Genomic DNA, 21,851 nt, shown 5'->3' on the forward strand with positions numbered 1-21,851 from the left:
ACTCTTAGTTCCATGAATAAATTCCATCAATGAGTCCCCACCAAAAGAGAAAAAAGCTAACTGTGAAAACAACCATGAATGGTTTCTCCTAAAACTAACTCTGTATGTAAATTAGTATCCATGGAACTGGCATGTGGTGGACATTCATACATATTTATGGAATGGCAACTCTTAATTCTCAGTTGAAATTCTTTTTGAGTTGTTTTGATTTTTCTAATGGTACAGTTATTTGTGAGGATGTGAGAAAACAAGCCTCCTGCTCATGTACTGGGGTGAAATTCTTATCTTAGTTTTGTGAGAGTTTCAGTAATGCCTTGACAGGAGGTCATTCATTAGTCCAAGTGAAGCCTCCCAGAATACTTGCAGAGATAGAGCAGGTAAACTAGCTGTGGCTGGGCTTTATCATCACCTGGCTCATGGGGTGTCACTGCCTGCAAAGGAGTTGTGAAATGTCTCTTGACTAGAAACGGAGTGGGACAAACAGCCCTGGGATTGAAAGGTCTCAGTCAGTGTCCTGTGCATTTCTCCTAAGAGAGAACAAGCTGATGCTCTGTGTGGGCTAAGAACCTGGACAGCAGGGACCTTGGTTAGGGCCATCCCAACAGGGGCTGGAGAGAAGTCATCACATGGAATATGTGAGGCAGGTAGGTGAGAGTGTGTGATACCAGAACGATACCAGAACCACATGCTCTTGTGAGCGGAGCTGCTTTTATGTTCCTTGGTTCATTTTCCTTTCCATTAACTTTTACTAAAGTTTCTGGTTATTATAGAATATCAGTTTGTCATAGGAAACCAGACAAAGGGATCCTCATTTTGGACTCTACTCCAACTAGCATACAGAGGCAGGCTTATTTCTCAGAGGCTCAGTCCCCTGTGTGAGTTGTTGTTATCAAGTATGTCATGTGCCAGGTCTGGTATCTTAACCACATGCAGAACTACCATTTCTAACAGAAGTGCTCTTGAACCTTCCAGGATCCCATTCATTATATGCTATAGACTTTTAAAAATTGAATTATATTGAGATACAATATTATATTAGTTTCATTTATGCAACAAAGTGAGTAGATATTTTTATACATTACAAAATGATCATGATCATTAAAATGTCTAATTACAATCTGTCACCAGAGTTATTACAGTATTATTGACTATATTCCCTATGCTATAAATTACAACCCTATGACTTATTTATAACTGGAAGTTTGTACCTCTTAACTGCCTTCACCTATTTTACCCAACACCCTACATGCCTCCTACCCTGCAATCACTAGTTTGTTCTATGAATCTGCTTCTGTTTTTAGATTTCACGTGTAAGTGATATTGTATGGCATATACTGGTCTCTGTCTGACTTACAGTCATTTTTCACGTGGCATGTCATGCAGCTGGGATACTTGTGATTGCCTAATTCTTGGTAACAATTTACTGCATGAACATGGGCAAGGAGGAACACAGACTGGGTTTTATGATGATTAATCAAATTCTTTCTGGTATTAAATGACAAAAAGTCCACTTCTCACCAACACACAGCAGTGTTGAATCTGAAGTTACCTGAGGGCAGGGAAGGACTTCAAAGAACAATCTATATTCTCCATCCTAGGTCCCTTCTGTGGAATCACTAAATACGGCTCTTTCCATCTGGGCCCACTCCCACATTAAACAGAATTCCCTGAGGTGAGCAGAAATCATCTCCATGTCGCTTCTCTTCGTTGATCTCATGTATAATCTTTACATGTTATCTTCCCAGTTAAACAGACTATTTTCAACAAATAATTTAAAATTGTATTTAATGGCTTCCCACAGCAAGGTAATTTATGGATTTTTGTACTTAACAGAATTGTATTTCTGATCAAAATTTATTGTGGTCAGACTACTATAAAAATATTCATTTTAAAAGCCCTTTGTTAATGAGTGAGAGGTGAAACTTTGAGAAGCAGTTGGGATTTCACTTGCTTCTTGCTCAGTCTAATTGGTGTTTGCAACAGTTTTTAAACAACGTTGAGTTTCTTTTTTTTCAAATGATGATATCCTCAATTAGACTAAATATACTTATGTTTCCTCCACATAAATTGGAGGGAAAGAACAGGAAGAGGCCAGTCCCCAACACCCACCTCCACCACTTGCTCATGCTCACCTTGGGTTGGATGGCTTCCTTCTGGCTCACCAGCTGAGACCTCAGGATGAGGACTTCCTCCTTGCGGACATCAAGCTCCTCACTCACAGAGGTCAGCTGCTCCATGAGGACACGGTAGGCTGGCGCACCTGGGGCAGTCACCTCAGGGGCACTTTTCTCACTGAGGGCCTTTCGTAACTCATTTAGCTCATTTTTCAGTTTTTTGTTTTCTGATTCTAGTTCTTGACGCTGTAGGACGAGACAAAAAATGGCTCATCACCGTCTTCCTCAGCTTTACATAGGATTACTTACCTTTCTTTCCCCAGGAGAGCAGAAGAATTCTGCTGGAAAAGATCACCAGAGCCACCCTAGGGAATGGCTCCCCTGGGAACTCAGCTCTGCAAATTCAGAAAGTCAACATCAAGTGGAACTGAGCAAGGTAAATGATAGTTTGCTTCGTCAACCCAGGTTTCAGAATCAAATTTGTTCCAGGTCTGCCCAGGGTGTGTTCACAGGCCTGAAGAGAATGCTGAGTTCTTACGTATGAGCCTGGATAAGTACTAAGAAGCTCAGGTTTTCTTTATGTGTAAATATAAGTGAAAGTATGAGGGTCCAACTGTCAGGTTACTTCTAATGAATGGTTCAGATGAGCAGAGCCCTGAAATGTTGAGTAGCATCCTCTTGTCTTTGTAAAGAGGACGAAACAAACCACTGAAATTTTAGGCTTCTAATTTCTAATTAAGAAATTATATGACATTTAAGCTAATAAAATTCTCTATAGTGTTTCAATAACAACAAACAGTATATTTTTGAAACTTCTTTCCTGTGTGACAATCTTGTGAAGGTGCTGGCAGAAACCTTGAGAAGTGGAAGGATAGGATGGGCCACCTTCTCCTTCAGACATCCAGATGGACACACACATCCTTCCCCACCTCCACACTGTCACATACCACCAGCCATCCTCATGTCACCAGTTAGCATGGCCCTTGGCATGCTCTGCTCAAACAATGGCAACAAGAACCCAGAATAGAGTTCTGATGCTAAACTCTGTTTACTGACACTAAAGTACAAAGGTCATAGGATATTGGGTGGGAAACAGTGAAGCAGACAGGCATTAAAAGTACCATGCTGATTTATTTAGCAATATGGTGCTAAGATTTTATGATAATGAAAGTGAGACCCTTCCATATGAACATAAAACACTTTATTGTTTCTTTCAGAGAAGCAATCTTAGGTTTGTAGCACCAAAATAGACCTTTCAACATGTCATACTAAGACTATCTAAAGTCCTTTTTTTTTTTTTCTGGTTTAAGAATTTATAACTTTTTCTTTCACGGATTAGTTCATTCTTATGTGTAAATGAATGCTCCTTCCTATCCCCAGTATCCCACCAAAGTAATAGATTCGTATTTCTGTTTCTGCAACAGAAAACATATGAATGTCTCTACTTCAACACCTAAGCTCTGATGCCATCTTTCCCAAACTTTAACATGCATCAGAATCACCTAGAGGGTGGAGGGCTTTAGATTTGATGTGAGGCTCACAGATTCGCTTTTTCATCAAGTTTCCAGGTGATGTTGACGCAGATGGCCCAGGGACCCCATTTTGAGAAACACTGCGCTAACACCTCGGAACTTTGTGATCCGGGCTTCATTTTTAACATACTACAGAGAATTTCTCTCTTTGTCCATTTTTTTTGTGAAAGGCAGGCAGAAGCAGAAGATCTGGAGATCAGATTCCTATCCCTGTTCCTTTCACCTGTCCCATCCCATCCCATCTGATTCCTGTCTTGCATAATCCATATCATGATTTGGTTTTCTAAGGCAAAGAGTATAAAAGACAAAGGAGAATAATAGAGATGACCTTTTGCTACCACCCTTTTCTTTTTCCACAAACACAAAAATGTACTACCCTAACAGTACTTTCACTGGGGGAGCAAAATATTTAATTATAAAGGTCCTGCAATGAATTAAAAAAGTAAATGTCATATTTTGGGGGTGAAAATTAGTTTTCAAACAAGTTGTGGTGTGAAACTAGCATGTTTCCTATTGTTTGGTGATCTGGATTCAAGATCAGACTTTACCAACTGATAGTAAATCTCTTAACTGTTCTAAGGCCTTAGTTAATTGATCTTATAAAGGAAATAAAAAATTAATCTCAGAAGTGTGACAGTGACTAAACAAGACAAGGTAAAGGAAAAACATTTCAAATTGTAAGGTAAATACAAGGTATTATCAGTCAAGTGTTTAGAATCACTCTTACTGTCTTCAGGGGAAGGAGCTGAACAAGGCATTGTGGGTTTGGGCGGGTAGAGGACAGGCACTCTCCACACCAAGGTGCCATGCAGTCTGGAGAGAAGGCGCCTGTCAGCGGCTCTGGACTGTGGGAAGTAGCAATCCACACAGAAGAGGGGCCTCTTAATGTGCATAGATTACATTCTAAATCACAGTATTAGGAAATAACTTAACAGGACTAGACTTGCATAATATTATTAAAAACAAAAAAAAAATTCATGATTGCTTAGAGAGACCTCAGGAGTTCTCAAGTATATGTAAATACCTACTGTTAAATATTTTGTGGCTTTTCTAATTTTTAGTTTTGTTTGGTTATAATTATGAACCTTATTGCAATTTTCCAGCTATTTTAAACCATAATTTTCAAAAATCAGAAAGAAAGTTTAAAAACTGGCATAATCAGAAAACATCTGAGAATAATAAATTTAAGGCTAATAAATTAATTAATAACCTAGAAACTTTTAGAGCTGGGAGTGACTTGACAGCTGACAATCTGATAGCTCAGACTTCTAGGGGCTCAAAATTTTGATTCTGGAAAGCAAAGGAAGGAGCCAGGTGGTGCACAGCCAGCTCTGAATCAAGCAATGGGACATTTTCCCCCTCTGGGCTTCATCTCTGTGTTACCCAAGATACTCTGTATTTTAGGAAATAATGTTCCTAACCAGTGACTTTTCCTGTGTTCACATGCTCTAGAACACACAATGTCAGCTTATTTCCATCTAGTGAGACTCTGCCTTGAACCACTAAGAAGATAGATTTCCCCACCTCCATCCCCTTCCCTCCAACTGTTCTTTAAAATATGCTGGAATATGTTTCTTCTCTGTAAACAAATATCTGTCTTTCTCTACAAACACATAGTTTCAGTGGGATTTGATGGTTAGAGCATGGCATTTGGAGTCAGAGACACCAACATTCAAAGTCCGCTCCTGTCAGTTTCCAGTGGGGTTATCTTAGGAAGTTACTTATACTTCTTAGTGTTGATTTCTTCATCTATAAAATGGGAATTAAAATGCTTACTTGCAGGATTGTTGTTAAAAATTAAGGCTGATGTATAAAGTGCCTGTATTTTAAAATGATGAAGATAATGACAGCAGCCAACATTTGTTGTGTCTTTACTATGTGCTGGGCACTATTCCACACAGTTTACATAAATTACTTCATATAATCCTCATGAAAGTCCTATAAGATAAATATTATCATTATTCCCACTGTATAGATGGGAAAACTGAGGCACAGAAAGGATTATTTGCATACAGCCATATAGTGGTGGATCTAGCATTTGAACCCAGGCAGTCTGACACCAGGGTCCACGTCCTTTACTACTTTCTACAGCCTCCAAAGGCAACTACTGCTTAGGCTGAAATCTAGCTTATATGAAAGAGAATTTTAAAAAGGTAACAATGCAAGGCTATAAATAATGCCTGAAAAGAGCTTAAGCTAGGGCTTCAGGTACCATTAAGGATGTTCTCTGAGAGAAAGAGGCTCTGAATGGGTTTCTTGCCAAAACAAGATATTCAAAGTCTGGACCAGACTCTTCCCATTACCTTGAGTGACTCATATTCCAGTTCTGCACCTCTGATCTGTGGTCTTTCTTCTTCCTAGGGAAAAACATAAAGTTAAGAACTTTATAAATAAGTAGTTATATTTTAATTGTTAATTTTTAATCTTAGAATATTACCTAGCTCTGCAGAAAACAGTAAGGAGAGTTCAGCCCTCACTACTTGAAGGAAATCCTACTTGATTAAAGTACTTCTGGCCTGAGTTCCCATTAAAGAAGAGACCACAGAACCCAGTTTGCCATGGCCCTAGGGTGGGAGAGCACTGCTCACCTTTGCCTTGCTGCGGAGCACCTGCTCCTCCTTGCGGTCCAGCTCATCCTGCATCACCTGCTTCTCCTGCTCCAGCTCTGTGACCCGCTTCTGGAGCTTGAGGAACAATGACATGTCCAGAGGCACCTTCTTCTCACTGGGCTCCTAAACTCCAGAAATTATAAGATAGTCAAGATGACTCATAAGATGTAAAACCTGATGAGAAAATGATGAGCAGCCCGATAGAAAAACAGGCAAACTTACAGGAGAAATATAAATGGCCAAAGAGTATATGAATAGCACATCCAACCAGCTAATAAATGGAGAAATGCAAATTAAACATTGAGGTACCACTTTCCTCCATCATATTGACAAAGACTAACAGTGTCTTACATGATGTTGGTGGAAGTATACGTAGGCCCTTTAGAAGGGAAAGTGAGCTGTATTCATTAAAATTTAAATCTGTATATCCATTAAACTAGCAATCTATGTTTAAGAAATAATTCTACGAAAATACTTACACAAGTACACAAAAATATCAATATAAAAGATGTTCACTGTAGTATTTTTGTAATCACAAAACCTGAAAAGACTCCAAATACTGATCAACAGGAGAGCTACTTAAATAAATTCTGGTATAATCAAACTATGAAATATTTACAGCTGTTAAAAAGAATGAAGTAGATCTACACAAGTAGATAAATATGTTCTAGATAAAAGTATTAAGTGAAATATACAAGTTTCAGGATAGTATCTATATTGTGATCTATTTTTTCTTAAAAAAAAAAAAAATACACATGACTTTTAAATATACCAAGCCTATGGCATACAAAAATCTAGAAGGCCATCAAGGTTATTTTAGAGAACGGGAGGTACTGTGGGAAAGTTTCATTTTCAATTGCATACATTTCTATATTTGAATTGTGTACAATAAGCATGTATTACTTTTGTAATTAGGAAAAATGATTTTTGAAAAGGTGAAATGCTAGTATAAATATATTGAGGTCATACAGAGAGAAAAAAAAACCAAAACATATATAGCCCTTAATAAACTAAAAGGTAACCTAGTAGCATTAAAAAGTATGTCAACTAGTTCCAAAACAGAGTCACAGCAAGAACTACCAGGATAAATAAAGATACACTAATTCAAGCTAAGCAAAAGGAAGTAATTAACCATCATCATGGAAATTCTGAGAATGTCATAATTGTTTTACCTCATTTACTTTGTGTTTGAATTTTTAATGAGTTAAGAAGAGAAAGAATTGTATCATTAGACTCAATGGAGAGGATAAAGAGTCTCTTTTTGTCAGAGAGAAAAAGAACAGTAACAACAACTTATTTATTTAATTAAATGATCAAAGTATAATTATTAACCTTTCCCTTCTCTAGGGGATCCTCCCTACCCAGGGACTGAACCCAGATCTCCCACATTGCAGGTGGATTCTTTACCAGCTGGGCCACAAGGGAAGCCCTCTTAACTGATCAGCAAATCTTATATTTCCAAATGTCAATTTAAAAAAAAACCAACATTTTTTTCTTGATATAAAAGCAAAACAACTTTCCATAGAAAATTTAGGAAATAAGAAAAGTACAAGAATGAGAACTGTAAGTATAACCTCATATCCAGAGAAAACTCACAATTTTTGTCCAGTCTTTTTTCTATAAATTTAAAGAACAGGAAAAATATTTCATCATAATTTTGTACCATCTTAAAAACTTAGCATTTATTATAATTGTGTTCCAAATTTATAATATGATACTTCAAAGCATAATTTTTGATGGCTGTATTAAAATGTATACCATCATTTGCTTCATCATCATGTTACAGATGAACACTGAAGTTATTTTTAATTTTTGTATTGGAATATACTAAAATAAATGTCCTAGTACATAAATATCTAAACATTAATGTTTTAAAGTCTATTAGTCCTGTTTATACTTCCATCAGTAACCACCACCTTGCCTGGAGCAACAATGACTGTTATCATTTAAAAAAAATTGGCTCAATTGACATACCAATAGTGGTATTTCATTATTGTTTTAACTTATATTTCTTTGCCATTTAATGAGGTTGAATAATTTTTATATTCATTAGCTATCTTTGATCTTTTGTGAATTCCTAGTAGTGCCAAGTTCAGCATCATTCTAGTTCTTAAAAAAAAAAAACACCTAAGATGAATCAACTAAACCAAGAAGTGGGGTACTTATAGGCTATCAGGTCATTTATCTACAAGCTAGTTAGACCTGGACTTTTTCTTACGGTCCATTTATCATGCCCAGAGTAAGAAAAAGTTTGGGTACATGATCTGTCCTGACTTAGTAGAATAGAGATAACATCTTCCCTGAACATGAAATCACTACAGAATTTCATTCATATAAATACTTATTTCTATACATCCCACAAATACTTATATTTTAGCTTATTTATAACATAAACATTCCATCTTAAGTGTTTAAATGTTTGTTCATCTTATTAATGATGTACATATATGTGCAAAGTTGCTTCAGTCATGCCCCACTCTTTGCGACCCTATGGTCTGCCCCACCAGATTCTTCTGTCCATGGGGATTCTCCAGGCAAGAATGATGGAGTGGCTTGCCATTCCTTCCCTCCCAGGGGATCTTTCCGACCCAGGGATTGAACCTGTGTCTCCTGTGGCTCCTGCATTGCAGGAGGATTCTTTACCACTGAACCTCTGGGGAAGTCCATTGATGATGTATATGCCCCTGAAAATTTTAATTATTCAATCTTTTTTTCATTCTATAACTGAGGCCTTCATCCTTTGGGTGAATATAATATTTCATTCACTGTACTTAAAATGTCATCATTTGGGAATAATTCCTCTCAGCCTTGAATGCTCATTTTTGTGGAAAAGGAATCCTTTTATTAAAATAGGGTGGGATAACTCTTTAGATACCAGCTAATATTACACAAAAAATTAGTTGCTATAGATAAGAACAAAATTTTATGGACAGAAACACTTGACAAGTGCAAAACTGTTTGAGACATAACGATTAGTAACTAAGAGTGCTCCAAATGGTGCCCATTCTTATCCCTAATGACATGTATAATCGAAGAGATATTGTCCTCCCCATAGCACATGAGCAAGGAGGATGACTGGGCCATCTAGCTCAGCAAAGCGTCTAGCGTTTTGTTTTTGCTTTCTTTCCTTTGTAAGGACTTTGTCATCTAGGGCTTTTCCAAGTAAATGAAGCTTGAAAAACTAATCTAAAAAATAACAGTCTCTCATTAGAGGAAAATCAGGAAAATAACAATTTCTTCACAAAATTACCATGACAAGCCTGGCAGTCATCCTGGAATTATTGCTAACAGTAGCTGAGAAAGTTACAGTGACGTGTTCCCTGGACTTGACAAGTGTGAGGAAGCCTGAGAGCAGAAGCAAAACCGAGATAATCAGTCAATGGTTACTAAGAAAGGGGCATGACACAGCAGGGAAAGCAATGGTTCCCAAAAGTGTTACGTGGTCTGTGTAACTCCAGAACACAAAGATGCTGGGAGTGGGAGGGCTGTAAGGTGAGTGGAGCTAGCAGCTGAGTTCTCCACAGAGAAACAGCAGTGGAGATGCCACTGTAACTTGTGAGCAGCAAATCACACGTCTGTGATTTGTGACTAAAGAGACATTAATCCTTTATTTTTACCTCAAATTTTGCTATTAATACATGACTGAGGTCAGAATTCTGTGTTTCAAAACAATCTATTTTAATTAAAAAAATCAATTCATAAGCAAGAGTGATCTTATTATTGTCCTGGCCCCTGGATTCTAGAGGAGTTTCTTGGGAATACTACATATAGGAGTTGAAAGTTTTCCTTTAGTTTGTAAGAGGTGATTTGTAAACCTGGCCATTATAGAGGAAGTAGCAGGAAGAAATGCAAACCTGAAGGTCGTAAGTAACTTGAAGAGCAAAGTGACAGCCATAGCCTTAGACTGCCATGTCTCTCCTGCCCAACTTCCCTTTGATGATCAATCTCTCTTTTTCTGTTATCAGTTGTACAGATTCCCATCTTTCTGATCCTGGCCACACCCAGTCTGTTTATGAGACTGGGTTTAAAGCCTCTTTATTAGAGCGAAAACCTTTATTTATTGAACACTTACTATGTATCTAACACTGTTGCAAGTGTGTAAAAATTAACTCATTTAATCTTCAAAACATCACTATAAAGTAAGATAATAATAGCAGTGCCACTTTATAGAGGAGGAAACTGAAATGCAGAGAGACTGAGGCTAAGGTTATGGACTTAGTCCTAAGGAGGAGAGTTACTGTAGCCTGCCCCATGATGCAGACAGCACTAACCACAGCCAGCCGCATCTCAGATGCACGCACTTGGTCACAAGCAACAAGCGTGACTAGTTCAGTCAATACCCTTCCTCGTTACTGAGAGAAGACTTCCTGTGTATGACCTACTGCTGGTGGTCAGGGCATGTGACAGACAGGATCAACACCCCGAGATCTGTTGGTGGTTTCTGAAGCACAATTCATACTTCAATTTTCAAAAAAGATGAAAAATGTACCAAATCCCACTGTTCAGTTCAGTTCAGTCACTTGACATAAAACACATGAGAATGACAAATGAAAAAGGCTATACCTCTCCCCTCAAATCTGTAAGAATTTGGAGAAAACACCTTTATATCCACTAAAGGCTTAGAAGCTATAATTTTGAAATCTTCAAAGTCTAACTCTGGGGTAATCTCCAAAGATGGCCACCAACAATCACCCAACAAAAATAACTTTTCTCCCATTAAGAGATGGAGGCCATTCCCCTCCTTGAATCTGGGCTGGCCTTGTACTTTGCTTTGACCATAAAATGTGGCAGAACTGCTACCATGCCAGTTCTGGGTCTGGCCCTAACAACCTGACATCATTTGCCCATGCACTCCTAGAACCCACTCTCTGTGCTATTGAAGAGAGAAGCAATATGGAGAGACCCAAGGAGGAGACCTTCTCACCCCAGCTGAATGCAGGGGCATACTCCAACCCACACCATAAGGGACAGAAGTACCACCCAGTCAAAACCCAAAACTGTGAGCAATAATACATTGCTGTAGTTTGAAACCACTAAAGTCAGGGATGTTTTGTTGCACAACAGATAACTCGAACAACCTCTGCTGTTGCATACTGGCCATACTGCTGTATCCATGTCCCCAGACTAATGTTATCTGTTTATCTGTAGGTAGAAAGGGGACTGGAGAACTGCAGTGTAGAACCCCTGAGAGGGAGGAGGCAAAATGTGGAGTTCTGAACAGACAAGCCTCAGTTAGAATACTGGCTCTGCCACTTACAAGCTGTGACCTTGGACCAGTTACTTGGCCCCCCTTGTATGTATGAGTCCAACTATATGACATTCCAACTATGTGACACTTTCTTTAAAATGAACAGAACGAGATGGAGAAACTTTTCATTCCTAAGTAGAACTAAGAAAGGAAAGAATCATTCAATTTTTTTCAGTTGTTCTGCTAGAAGCAGTCTATTTCTGACTTGGCCATTTTCTCAGAATATGAGATAAAAATAGAAAATAATGTGTCTGAATTACCCATTACAGAAACTAATATGATATTTGAAGAAGGTATGAGAATTGGTTTGGGAACAATCTAACTTAAAGTCACTGTACTCTTGGAGTTACAGTAATATGTCATTTTGATTTCAAACCATGTAACACAAAACACTAAGACAGATTCATAAGCTGTCTTCCATGCATTTTTGTAGAAGAGAATTACATTCGTACAAACTATCATCAAACAGGCAGCAATTTTGCTAAACTCTAGGGCATTGGTATTTATATTATAATATTCTAGGATAAAAGCTTACTTTTAAAAAAATGACTTCAGTCTAAAATAAATTCATTACAGGCTATATTTTTTTACACACAGAACATGTTAAGACATAAAAGGGAATTACAAAAAGGAAAATCTGGTCCTCAAAATCACATTAAAAACTGAAATATCGATTGACAAAAATATGTAATAAGTATGTATACACACAGTTAATTAAGCACCTTCAAGTCATTTATAAAGAATATAAAACAAATGTTACATTTATGAACAAATGGGGTCCTCCCTGCAATGGAAATATTCTCTGTTAATAACAGGATGAGCACATCTTACTTTCATTGATAGGTATCTAAAATATACCTCTGTCCTTGATGGAATATCTTCTGTTTCTGCAATTTCAGAGCTAAAGGTATATTCAGACTCATTGCTGCTGTGGGTAGAGTCTGTTCTCTTGTGTCCAGGCTTAGGCACATTCTGCAACACAAATAAGCAGCTACAGTTAACACAACATAATTAAATAATTGAACTTGGCATAGTTAAGACAGCATCCACCTTAACTTGATTCTAACCTTCATGACCTAATGCTCTCATGCCCAAACAATCTATTCCATGTTGTCTTAACAAACTCTTACAAGGGGTCGGTCCCCTCCTGAGCTCCTCAAAGAAACAGAAAGATGCACCAGGGTGTGACAAGTACAGTTGCAAAACTAAACACTCAAATAAAAATCATCTCTGATTATCAGCAGATCCCCTCTTAAAGTTGTGAGTGGCTAGTCACACTAGGTGAAGCATAGGTATGATGACTTCCATACTATAATCAAACAAAATCTCCCCCAAAAGTCCACAGAATATATTCAATGACAGCATAATCATTTTACTGCACCATATTAACAGGTCATGGGAGGGGGGTTTTCACACAGGCAACTACAACTTCTGTCAGTTTTATGCATGGAACTGAAGCTCTGGAGTCAGCAGTGGCAAGGATGAGTGTGCAGAACAGGTAAGGAAACTCCTCTGGGGAGATCCTCGGGTTATTAATTCAGGGAGTCCTAGTGATAGTTTCACGACATGTGGCACCTAATGAACTAGTATTCAGCAAGCCTGTGGGGAATAGAAAAGTTAGGTATTTGCAGTCCCTTTCTTTCTGGAGAAGTGGTTAAAGAACGACTTGAAGGAAGAGGAAAAAAAAAAGGTGGGGTTTGGGCCCCTCGCTCTGACGGTGCCCCCTGCAGAAGAGGTGAAGAAGTTCAGTGGCCTGGATCTTCTAGGGTTACAAATTCTGAGAGCTTCAAAAAGGCCTCTGAAAGCTTTATGATCTGTCCAATTTCCTTTACTCCTTCCAGGGTGCAGGAAAAGAGCCAGAAGTCACAAAGAGTTTTTTGCCTCTTTCCTTCCAACATCCAGGCTTAGACAAAGCAGACCCATCTGTGCGACCACAGGGAAACAAGCCCTCAGGACTAGTTGGTGTCTCAAGCCAGACCACTTTGTATGTTCTACGTTTATTAGTGATTTTGGCCTGCAATTGTGTGTGTGTGTGTGTGTGTGTCTAATTTTGGTATCAGTGTGATGCCTCATAGAAGGAGTTTGGAAGCTTTCCAGAATAGATCGAGAAGCATAGGCCTGCAATTTTCTTTGTGTGTGTGTGTGTGTGTGTGTGTGATTTCTTTGTCTGATTTTGGTATCAGTGTGATGCCTCACAGAACGAGTTTGGAAGCTTTCTGGAACAGATTGAGAAGCATAGGTGTTAACTTTTCTTAAAATGTTTGACAGAATTCACCTGTGAAGCGATCTGGCCCTGGACTTTTGTTGGAAGTGTTTGGACTGCTGATTCAATTCCATTACTGATATTTTACCTGTTTATTTTCTGTTTCTTCCTGATTCAGTATTGGGAGATTGTATGTTTCTAGGAATTTACCTATTTTTTCTAGATTGCTCATTTTATTGGCATGTAATTGTCTAGTAGCCTCTTATGATCCTGTGTATTTCTGTGGTATAACTACTCTTTCACTTCTGATTTTATTAATCTGGGCTGTCTCTTTTTGTCTTGATGAGTATGGCTAACAGTTTATCAATTTTGTTTATCTTCTCACAGGACCAGCTCTTTAGTTTCGTGTATCTTTTTAACTGATTCTTAGTCTCTATTTCATTTCCACTCTAATCGTCTCCTACTAATGTTGAATTTTGTTTGTTCTTCTTTTTTGACAATACTTCCTTTAGGTATAAGGCTAGATTGCTTATTTATTTGCCATTAAAATTCCCTTCTTGAACTGTTTTTGCTGCCTTCCACAGATGTTAAACATTGTGTTTCCACTTTCATTTATCTTCAGGTATTTTCAAAATTTCCTCTTTGGTTTCTTCAGTGACCCGCTGGTTGTTTAATAGTGTATGCTTAGCTCCATGTATTTGTTTTTTTAGGTTTTTTTCTTGTAGTTGATTTCTAGTCTCATAGCACTGTGGTGGAAAAAGATGACTGATATGATTTCAATCTTCTGGATGATCTGTCCTTTGATGTAAGTGGGATGTTAAAGTCCCTTACTATTACTGCGTTACTGTCAATCTCTTCCTTTATGTTTGTTAATATTTTCTGTATGTATTCAGATGTGCCTGTGATGGGTGAACATATATTTACCACCATTATATCCTCTTGTTGGGCTGATCCTTTCGTTATTATGTAATGTCCTTTTTTGTCTCTTGTTACAGTCTTTGTCTTAAAGTCTATTTTGTTTGACTCTTGCCATCCCAGCTGTTTCTTCATTTTCATGGAATATCTTTTTTCCATTCTCTCCCTTTTAGTCTGTGTGTGTCTTTATAACTGAAGCGACTCTCTCACAGGTGTGTGTATGTGTGTGTGTGTGTGTATCTTTATGTCTTGTTTCCATTATCCATTCTGCCACTCTATGTCTTTTGATTAGAGCACTTAGTCCAATAAACTGAAAGTAATTATTGATAAGGTATGTACGTATTGCCATTTTGTTAGTTGTTTTCTGATTGGTGTAGTTCCTTTTTGTTCCTTTCTTTCTTTGCTTTCTTCCCTTGTGATTTGATGACTATATTATTATATTTGGATTATTCTCTTTTTATGTATGTGTATATCTATAATATGTTTGTGGTTATGACAAGGATCATATAAGCAACAATAAAGGAGGTTCAATCATATACATATACATACATTCACACACATATATAATTATTTAAATATGATGATCTCAAGTTCAAAACATTATAACAACCATGCATTCTTAGTTCCTCTTCCACTATTAGTGTTTTTGTCATCATATTTTACATCTTTTTGTTCTGTGTATCCTTTATTCTTCTACCCATTTTGTTGAGGTTCCTTTTTTATATCTTTAGTTGCACAAAATAATTTCTGCTAGTCTTCAGTTCAGTTCAGTCACTCAGTAGTGTCCGACTTTTTGCAACCCCATGGACTGCAGCACACCAGGCTTTCCTGTCCATCACCAACTCCCAGAAGTTGCTCAAACTCATGTCCATTGAATTGGTGATACCACCCAATCATCTCATCCTCTTGTCATCTCCTCTCCTTCTACCTTCAATCTTTCCCAGCATCAGGGTCTTTTCTAATGAGTCAGTTCTTCACATCAGGTAGCCAAAGTATTGGAGCTTCAGCATAGTCCTTCCAATGAATATTCAGGATTGATTTCCTTTTGGATTGACTGGTTTAATCTCCTTGCACTCCAAGGGACTCTCAAGAGTCTTCTCCAACACCAGAGCTCAAAAGCATCAATTCTTCGGTGCTCAGCTTTCTTTATGGTCCAACTCTCACATCCATACATGACTACTGGAAAGACCATAGCTTTGACTAGATGGACCTTTGTGGACAAAGTAATGTTTCTGCTTTTTAATATGCTGTCTAGGTTGGCCATAACTTTTCTTCCAAAGAGCAAGCATTTTTTAATTTCATGGCTGCAGTCATCATCTGCAGTAATTTGGGGGCCCAAGGAAGTAAAGTCTGTCACTGCTTCCATTGTTTCCCCATCTATTTGCCATGAAGTGATGGGACCAGATGTCATGATCTCAGTTTTCTGAATTTGATTTTTAAGCCAGCCTTTTCACTGTCCTCTTTTACTTTCATCAAGAGGCTCTTTAGTTCTTTGTTTTCTGACATAAATGTGGTGTCATCTGGATGTCTGCGGTTATTGATATTTCTCTTGGCAATCTTGATTCCAGCTTATGCTTCACCCAGTCCAGCATTTCTCATGATGTACTCTACATAGAAGTTAAATAAGCGGGGTGACAATATACAGCCTTGAGATACTCCTTTCCCAATTTAATACCAGTCTGTTGTTTCATGTCCAGTTCTAACTGTTGCTTCTTGACTGGCATAAAGATTTCTCAGGACACAGGTCAGGTGATATGATATTCCCATCTCTTGAAGAATTTTCCACAGTTGGTTGTGATCCACATAGTCAAAGTTTTTAGTGTAGTCAATGAAGCAGAAGTAGATGCTTTTCTGGAATTCTCTTGCTTTTTCTATGATCCAACAGATGTTGGCAACTTGATCTCTGGTTCCTCTGCCTTTTCTAAATCCAGCTTGAATATCTGGAAGTTCTCGGTTTAGGTGCTGTTGAAGCCTAGCTTGGAGAATTTTGAGCATTACTTTGCTAGCGTGTGAGATGAGTGCAATTGTGCGGTAGTTTGAACATTCTTTGGCATTTGCCTTTCTTTGGGACTGGACAGAAAACTGACCTTTTCCAGTCCTATGGCCACTGTTGAGTTTTCCAAATTTGCTGGCATATTGAATGCAGCAGTTTAACAGCACTTTAACACTGCTAGTCTTCAGGTCATTCTTATACACAATTGCTCTGTAAATAGTTATAATTTTGGTATGCCTGTGGGAAGAGTTGAGCACAGGGTCCTCTTCTTCTGCCATCTTGACCACACCCATCCAAATTATCTTGTATTTTATAGCAAATATTTCAGGGCATTTCTGGCCATTTGTGCCAATAGGTTACATTTAAGGCTGATAGGTGCAGGAACAAGATTGTCAGGGAACTCTGTTTCCTGATATCAGAATAAGTAGACCAGGGATGGTGTGCAGCACTATCAAAAGTACAAAAAGTACTAGGCCAGATGCAGAAGAGTCCCTGAAATAGGTAAGACAATTTATTACAAATAGCAGATGAATTTTCTTTGTTTAGGAATATGTCTTTGAAATTACAAAAACTACTAAGAAAATACTTGACCTCATAAATATTTGCTTTATAAGCAAATTTTACATTAAGTCATTCAGTACATAAACAAAGTCTAGTCTTCAAAGTGTTTGAGTTTATAAAACTATTTATGAATACAGTGATGTGATTCCTGGGATTTGCTTTAAGACAATCCAATCCATTGGATGCAGTGTGATGTAGGTTAGAATGGGAGATAGAAATGTGATGACTATTTTGGAATTGGGTGATGAGTACATGGAGTACATGGGGGTTTATCCTACTATTCTATCTTGTTTTGCACATGTTTAAATTTTTTATAAAAATGGGCAAAAGTATTTGACTCACCACCATCAAAGTCATCTCTTCCTTGAGGTCATCATAGCGTTCTTCCAAGCGACTAAATTCATTCAAAAGGTTCTGATATCTCAGCCTTTCATCATTAAGATCGAGTTCCAGTTGTTTTGTTTCTTCTACTAACTTCTTCTCCATAGTCTCTGAAAGAAGAGAGAGAGAAAAACATACCAAAGACGGCTTCACAAAATGCAAGAATAAAAACATGGGCACTGGCTTACAGTCATGGGAGGGGTTCTACTTTTAGTAGCACTATGATCTATGAAGAGTATCTTAGTGGAGGCAGGGAAAGAGAAAATATCATGACCAAAAAAGAAAATAATTTATTAATAACAACAATCATCTGTTGTGTTCTTCCATGAACAGAACTAGTTTATTCATTGGTTACAGCACATCCTTGATAACTTCCACTAGTCAGAGTATAGTAACTAGAAGTATATATTTTTTTACTCCAATAGTATTCTGTTTCAGGCTACTCATAAAATTCTTTTGTCCAAAAAGTTAGAGACATTCCTCAGGCCCCTAGGGGAAGAGTAACTTCTCAGAGGACCTAGCTGTCTGGCCCTCCAGAGTCTCTCCACTCATCTCTCAGTCCCTGGCTTCTGTCTTATGATTTCCCAACACTGCGAATGCCCTTGTCCTGTTACTCCTTCCATTCTATTCAGGTAAATTGCCACACCTGGTCCTCTGTAGTCACCTCTCCTATGTGCTGCTGAGGACTTGACTTTTCCATTTACTCACCTCACTCTACCCTCTCTATTGCTAGTGGCTGGCATGTAGATAGGACATCATTTGGAGACTGGAGACTAGCCCCTGATTGCAGATCAAAGTATCAATAAAAAAGCCTTAAATCTCAGCCATGTGCTTTCTCTCAATGAGCTGAGTCAGCCACATTTATAAATATTGAGCTTCCTACCTCATATTTGGTGGCTATATCTTAATCTGTCCTGCCTGCTTCTGTTGCTTGCCATTTCTTTATCTGTCAAGTCCATGAGGGCAAGGACTTCCAAGTGTCCTGTCATGACTGCCTCCACAGTGTTCCCCTGTCCTAGAGCTTTAATAATTTGCAAATAAATAAATGAAAGAATTTTTTTCTTTCTATAACATTCTATAAATTGCCTTTTATTCTCACAAGTTTGTGGGAAGCCGCCCAAGGCTACCAAGTTTCCTCTAGGCAAATCCACTGCTATTTGCTTTGTTCTCTTTAGTATCAAATAACATTTCCTATTTTCCTAGAAGAATTCTCATCATTCTGGATTTTTCCACTATATTCTGCATCCTGGCAACCTTCTTTCCATGTCATCAATGACTGTTTTCTCCTTCCGTTTTAACTTTCTTTTATGACTCTCTTTCTTCACCTTATCCCTTTTTTATGATTATCCTATAAATTCTAGACTTTCTTCTCTTTTCTATACAGTATTCCCTTTAATTGGGAAGAAGGGTATGGTGTGGGGAAAACCCCTGAGGGGTCTCTCTTTAATCTCAATTTGCTTTCAGATCATCTCTATCTGGAGACCCTAGCTAATATCCAAATTTTAATTGATTTGTCTCATAAACAGAGACTAGTTTTCCTCAATTTCCTCATTACTAATAACACGTTATTGTTTTGATAACTTATTGCAACACTTTATAAAATTTTTGCTCCTCTTTTGAATACCATATCAAAAATGATAATAATCTGTTAATTCTTTTCATATATTTTCACTCTAACCTACCTCTTCCTTTTTATTTCTACCACCAATTGCCGTAGTTTAGATACACATCTTCTTATCTCATGTTTATGGATATGTGAATTTCTTGTAAATTATCACCATTTTAATTTATCTTACCAACAGCAAATAAATGTCTACCTCTAGTCAGTGTCTTTTTTTTTTTTTAAGATGGCAAAGAGTGGGTGATCTTAAGAAATTAGTATTCATTCATTTAGCAAAATCAATAATATACACAAATACATATACTCCTATAATGTACATATGAGCTCAACAATTTGTCCTAAATCAAGAGGACTCCTATAAGCTATAAATCATACATACAATTATTTTTTTAAGTTATATACAATATTGACTAAGCATGAATTCATATTTGTACATAGGGAGATTAGATTTACAAATTCACCAACTAATTCAACCAAATATTTAGAGTGCCTGCCTCTGGAACTCTGAAAACTTATTGATGCCAGCCTAAATAAGCAAAGTTGTAACTTATAAACCGTGGGTCTCAGGTTGTTTGGAGTGCAGTTGGCTGGGCCCACATGAGCCTTACCTGTCATCTCCTTAGCCTGCTCCACGATACGGTGATTGAGGGTCTCTTTTTCCTGCTTCAGCAAAGTATTTTCTTCCTTCAGATTTGACACCAGCTATAAAATGAAACAATAAACTGATACGGCTGCAACAGACAGAGGAAACCCGATACTGAATACAAAGACCACACAGTAGTCACTCCTTACTTCCATGTCTTACTGTCTCTCTTCTTTGCTGAGTTATATTCAGTCATCCTTGAAACTTGGTTCAAGCATTACCCCCCAGAAAGCTTTCCCAGAAACTCCTTCCAATTAAATATCTCTCCATTGGACTGCTATAGAACCTTGTATATGCCTCTTTATAGCCCTTATAAATGATTTATTTTTACTTCCCTGATTGACTAGAAATTACTGGAGGACAAAGATGATTTGCTGTTGTTTTACTTTGTACCTTGAGCATTTACCAATTGCCTGACACCTAGTAAGCATTTGCTCTTAAAGTAATGATAACGCCTTTTCACCCCAAGAGCCTAACACAATGCTTATGTGTACCCAAGATTCAACAGAGAGATTACAGAGGACAAGAAAAGTATGAAATTCACTGAAGACCTTCCAAAGCTCCCTGCTCTCTGTCTTGAGAATTTTACTTTCATCTCCTTTTAAGAGTTTTGCAAGGTTGTAAACTTTTATTTCACATTTAAGCATTGGCTTTACAACTATGTGACTATAACTAATGTCATAGAACTTTACACTCAAAACAATTAAAATGGTAAATTTAAAGTTACATATAAGCATATTTTACCACAATAAAAAAAATGTTGACCTTTTAACTTTCTGGTTCCTGGTTGGATAAGGATTCTCAGGAAGCAAAAATCAAAACCAAAGGTAACTTTGCAAAGTTGATAATTTATATAGTTTAGCTTTGTAACAGAGTGTGTGCTGAAGTGAAACCTGAATAAGTGAAACATGAATTCCTTTCTCTAAGTGTAAGTTCACAGAACTCTTAAAGGAACAGCTTTAGTAATAAAGAGAACATATGAAGAGTTCAGCGATAGAAATAATGGGCTGTGACAAAGGATCCCTGAAGAACAGAGAACCAAAGTTACAGCACTGAGCCACGGCAGACATCAGGTGCTCTTTCTGATTGTCCAGTCTCTTCCTTCTGCCCTGAGAAGGTGTGCTCTCAGTACAAAGGCTGGGTTCTTTGGGTGCTCTGGAGAGAAGCCACTCTTTGTCAGGGGTATGCAACCAATCACCTGTGGTGCTTTTTCAAAATAAATGTGTCTGACCTACACTCCCAGAGCCTGGGCAGGTATCTTTTTAAAAACTCTCCAGCCAATTCTGATACACATTCCTGGTTAAGAAGCACAGTTCTCTGGACCTCTAGGCTCCTTGATCAGGCTGACTGGCAGTGCAGCTTTCCTCAAGGCTAGCTCTCGCAGGGAAATGCTTTCATTCCTCATTACCACACTCCATCTAAAAGAATTAACGGTAGTGCCCATAGACATCCCTGCAAAAGCCGCAGATAATAAAACAAGAAGAAAGGAGAAATCTGAATATGTTTGGGTATACTATTCTATCTAACTAGAAAGGTATGCATTTGGCTGTGAAAAAGAAGAGAATACCCCTACCAAGTTAATACTCTATAGTTTCTAAGGAATTTTGGAAGCTTTTAGGGACTCAGGAAATGGGGAAAAAAAGAGATTGAGAAAGAGAGAAAATGAGAAAGACAGATCCTAAACCTCAAGAGTATCTCATTGGATATATATTCAATAGAACAAGCCTGCCATGTCAAAGTAACATATGTTAATGGTGGTTTAGTCGCTAAGTTGTGTCCAACTCTTGCGGCCTCAGGAGCTGTAGCCTGCTAAGTTCCTCTCTCCATGATTTTCCAGGCAAGAATACTGAAGAATAGTACTGAATCCTTCTCCAGGGGATGTTCCCGACCCAGGGATTGAACCCGGGTCTCCTGCACTGCAGGCAGATTCTTTATGGACTAGGCTATCAGTGAAACTGTTTCCAGACACAGAGTCAAGATCTGTTGAAGATATAGACGGGTTTATTTTAATCAGGATCCTGAATATCATGG

At 37.9% G+C, this 21,851-nt stretch overlaps 1 protein-coding gene across 4 annotated transcripts in view; it reads right to left on the bottom strand.

Moving 5' to 3' along the window:
- MYO5A (myosin VA) overlaps positions 1 to 21,851 on the bottom strand; it is a 200,126-nt gene that overhangs the window by 35,733 nt on the left and 142,542 nt on the right. For all 4 annotated transcript variants that reach the window (XM_061157181.1, XM_061157180.1, XM_061157179.1 and 1 more), the window contains exons 23-28: positions 19,786 to 19,879; positions 17,518 to 17,666; positions 12,362 to 12,475; positions 6,235 to 6,378; positions 5,950 to 6,003; positions 2,133 to 2,360 (exon numbers count right to left, since the gene is read on the bottom strand). In XM_061157181.1, the coding sequence (XP_061013164.1) occupies positions 2,133 to 2,360; positions 5,950 to 6,003; positions 6,235 to 6,378; positions 12,362 to 12,475; positions 17,518 to 17,666; positions 19,786 to 19,879 (783 nt within the window). The remainder of the gene's footprint in view (positions 1 to 2,132; positions 2,361 to 5,949; positions 6,004 to 6,234; positions 6,379 to 12,361; positions 12,476 to 17,517; positions 17,667 to 19,785; positions 19,880 to 21,851) is intronic.

Source organism: Dama dama, chromosome 12, assembly GCF_033118175.1.
Source record: "Dama dama isolate Ldn47 chromosome 12, ASM3311817v1, whole genome shotgun sequence".
In the NCBI taxonomy this organism is placed as follows: Eukaryota; Metazoa; Chordata; class Mammalia; order Artiodactyla; family Cervidae; genus Dama; species Dama dama.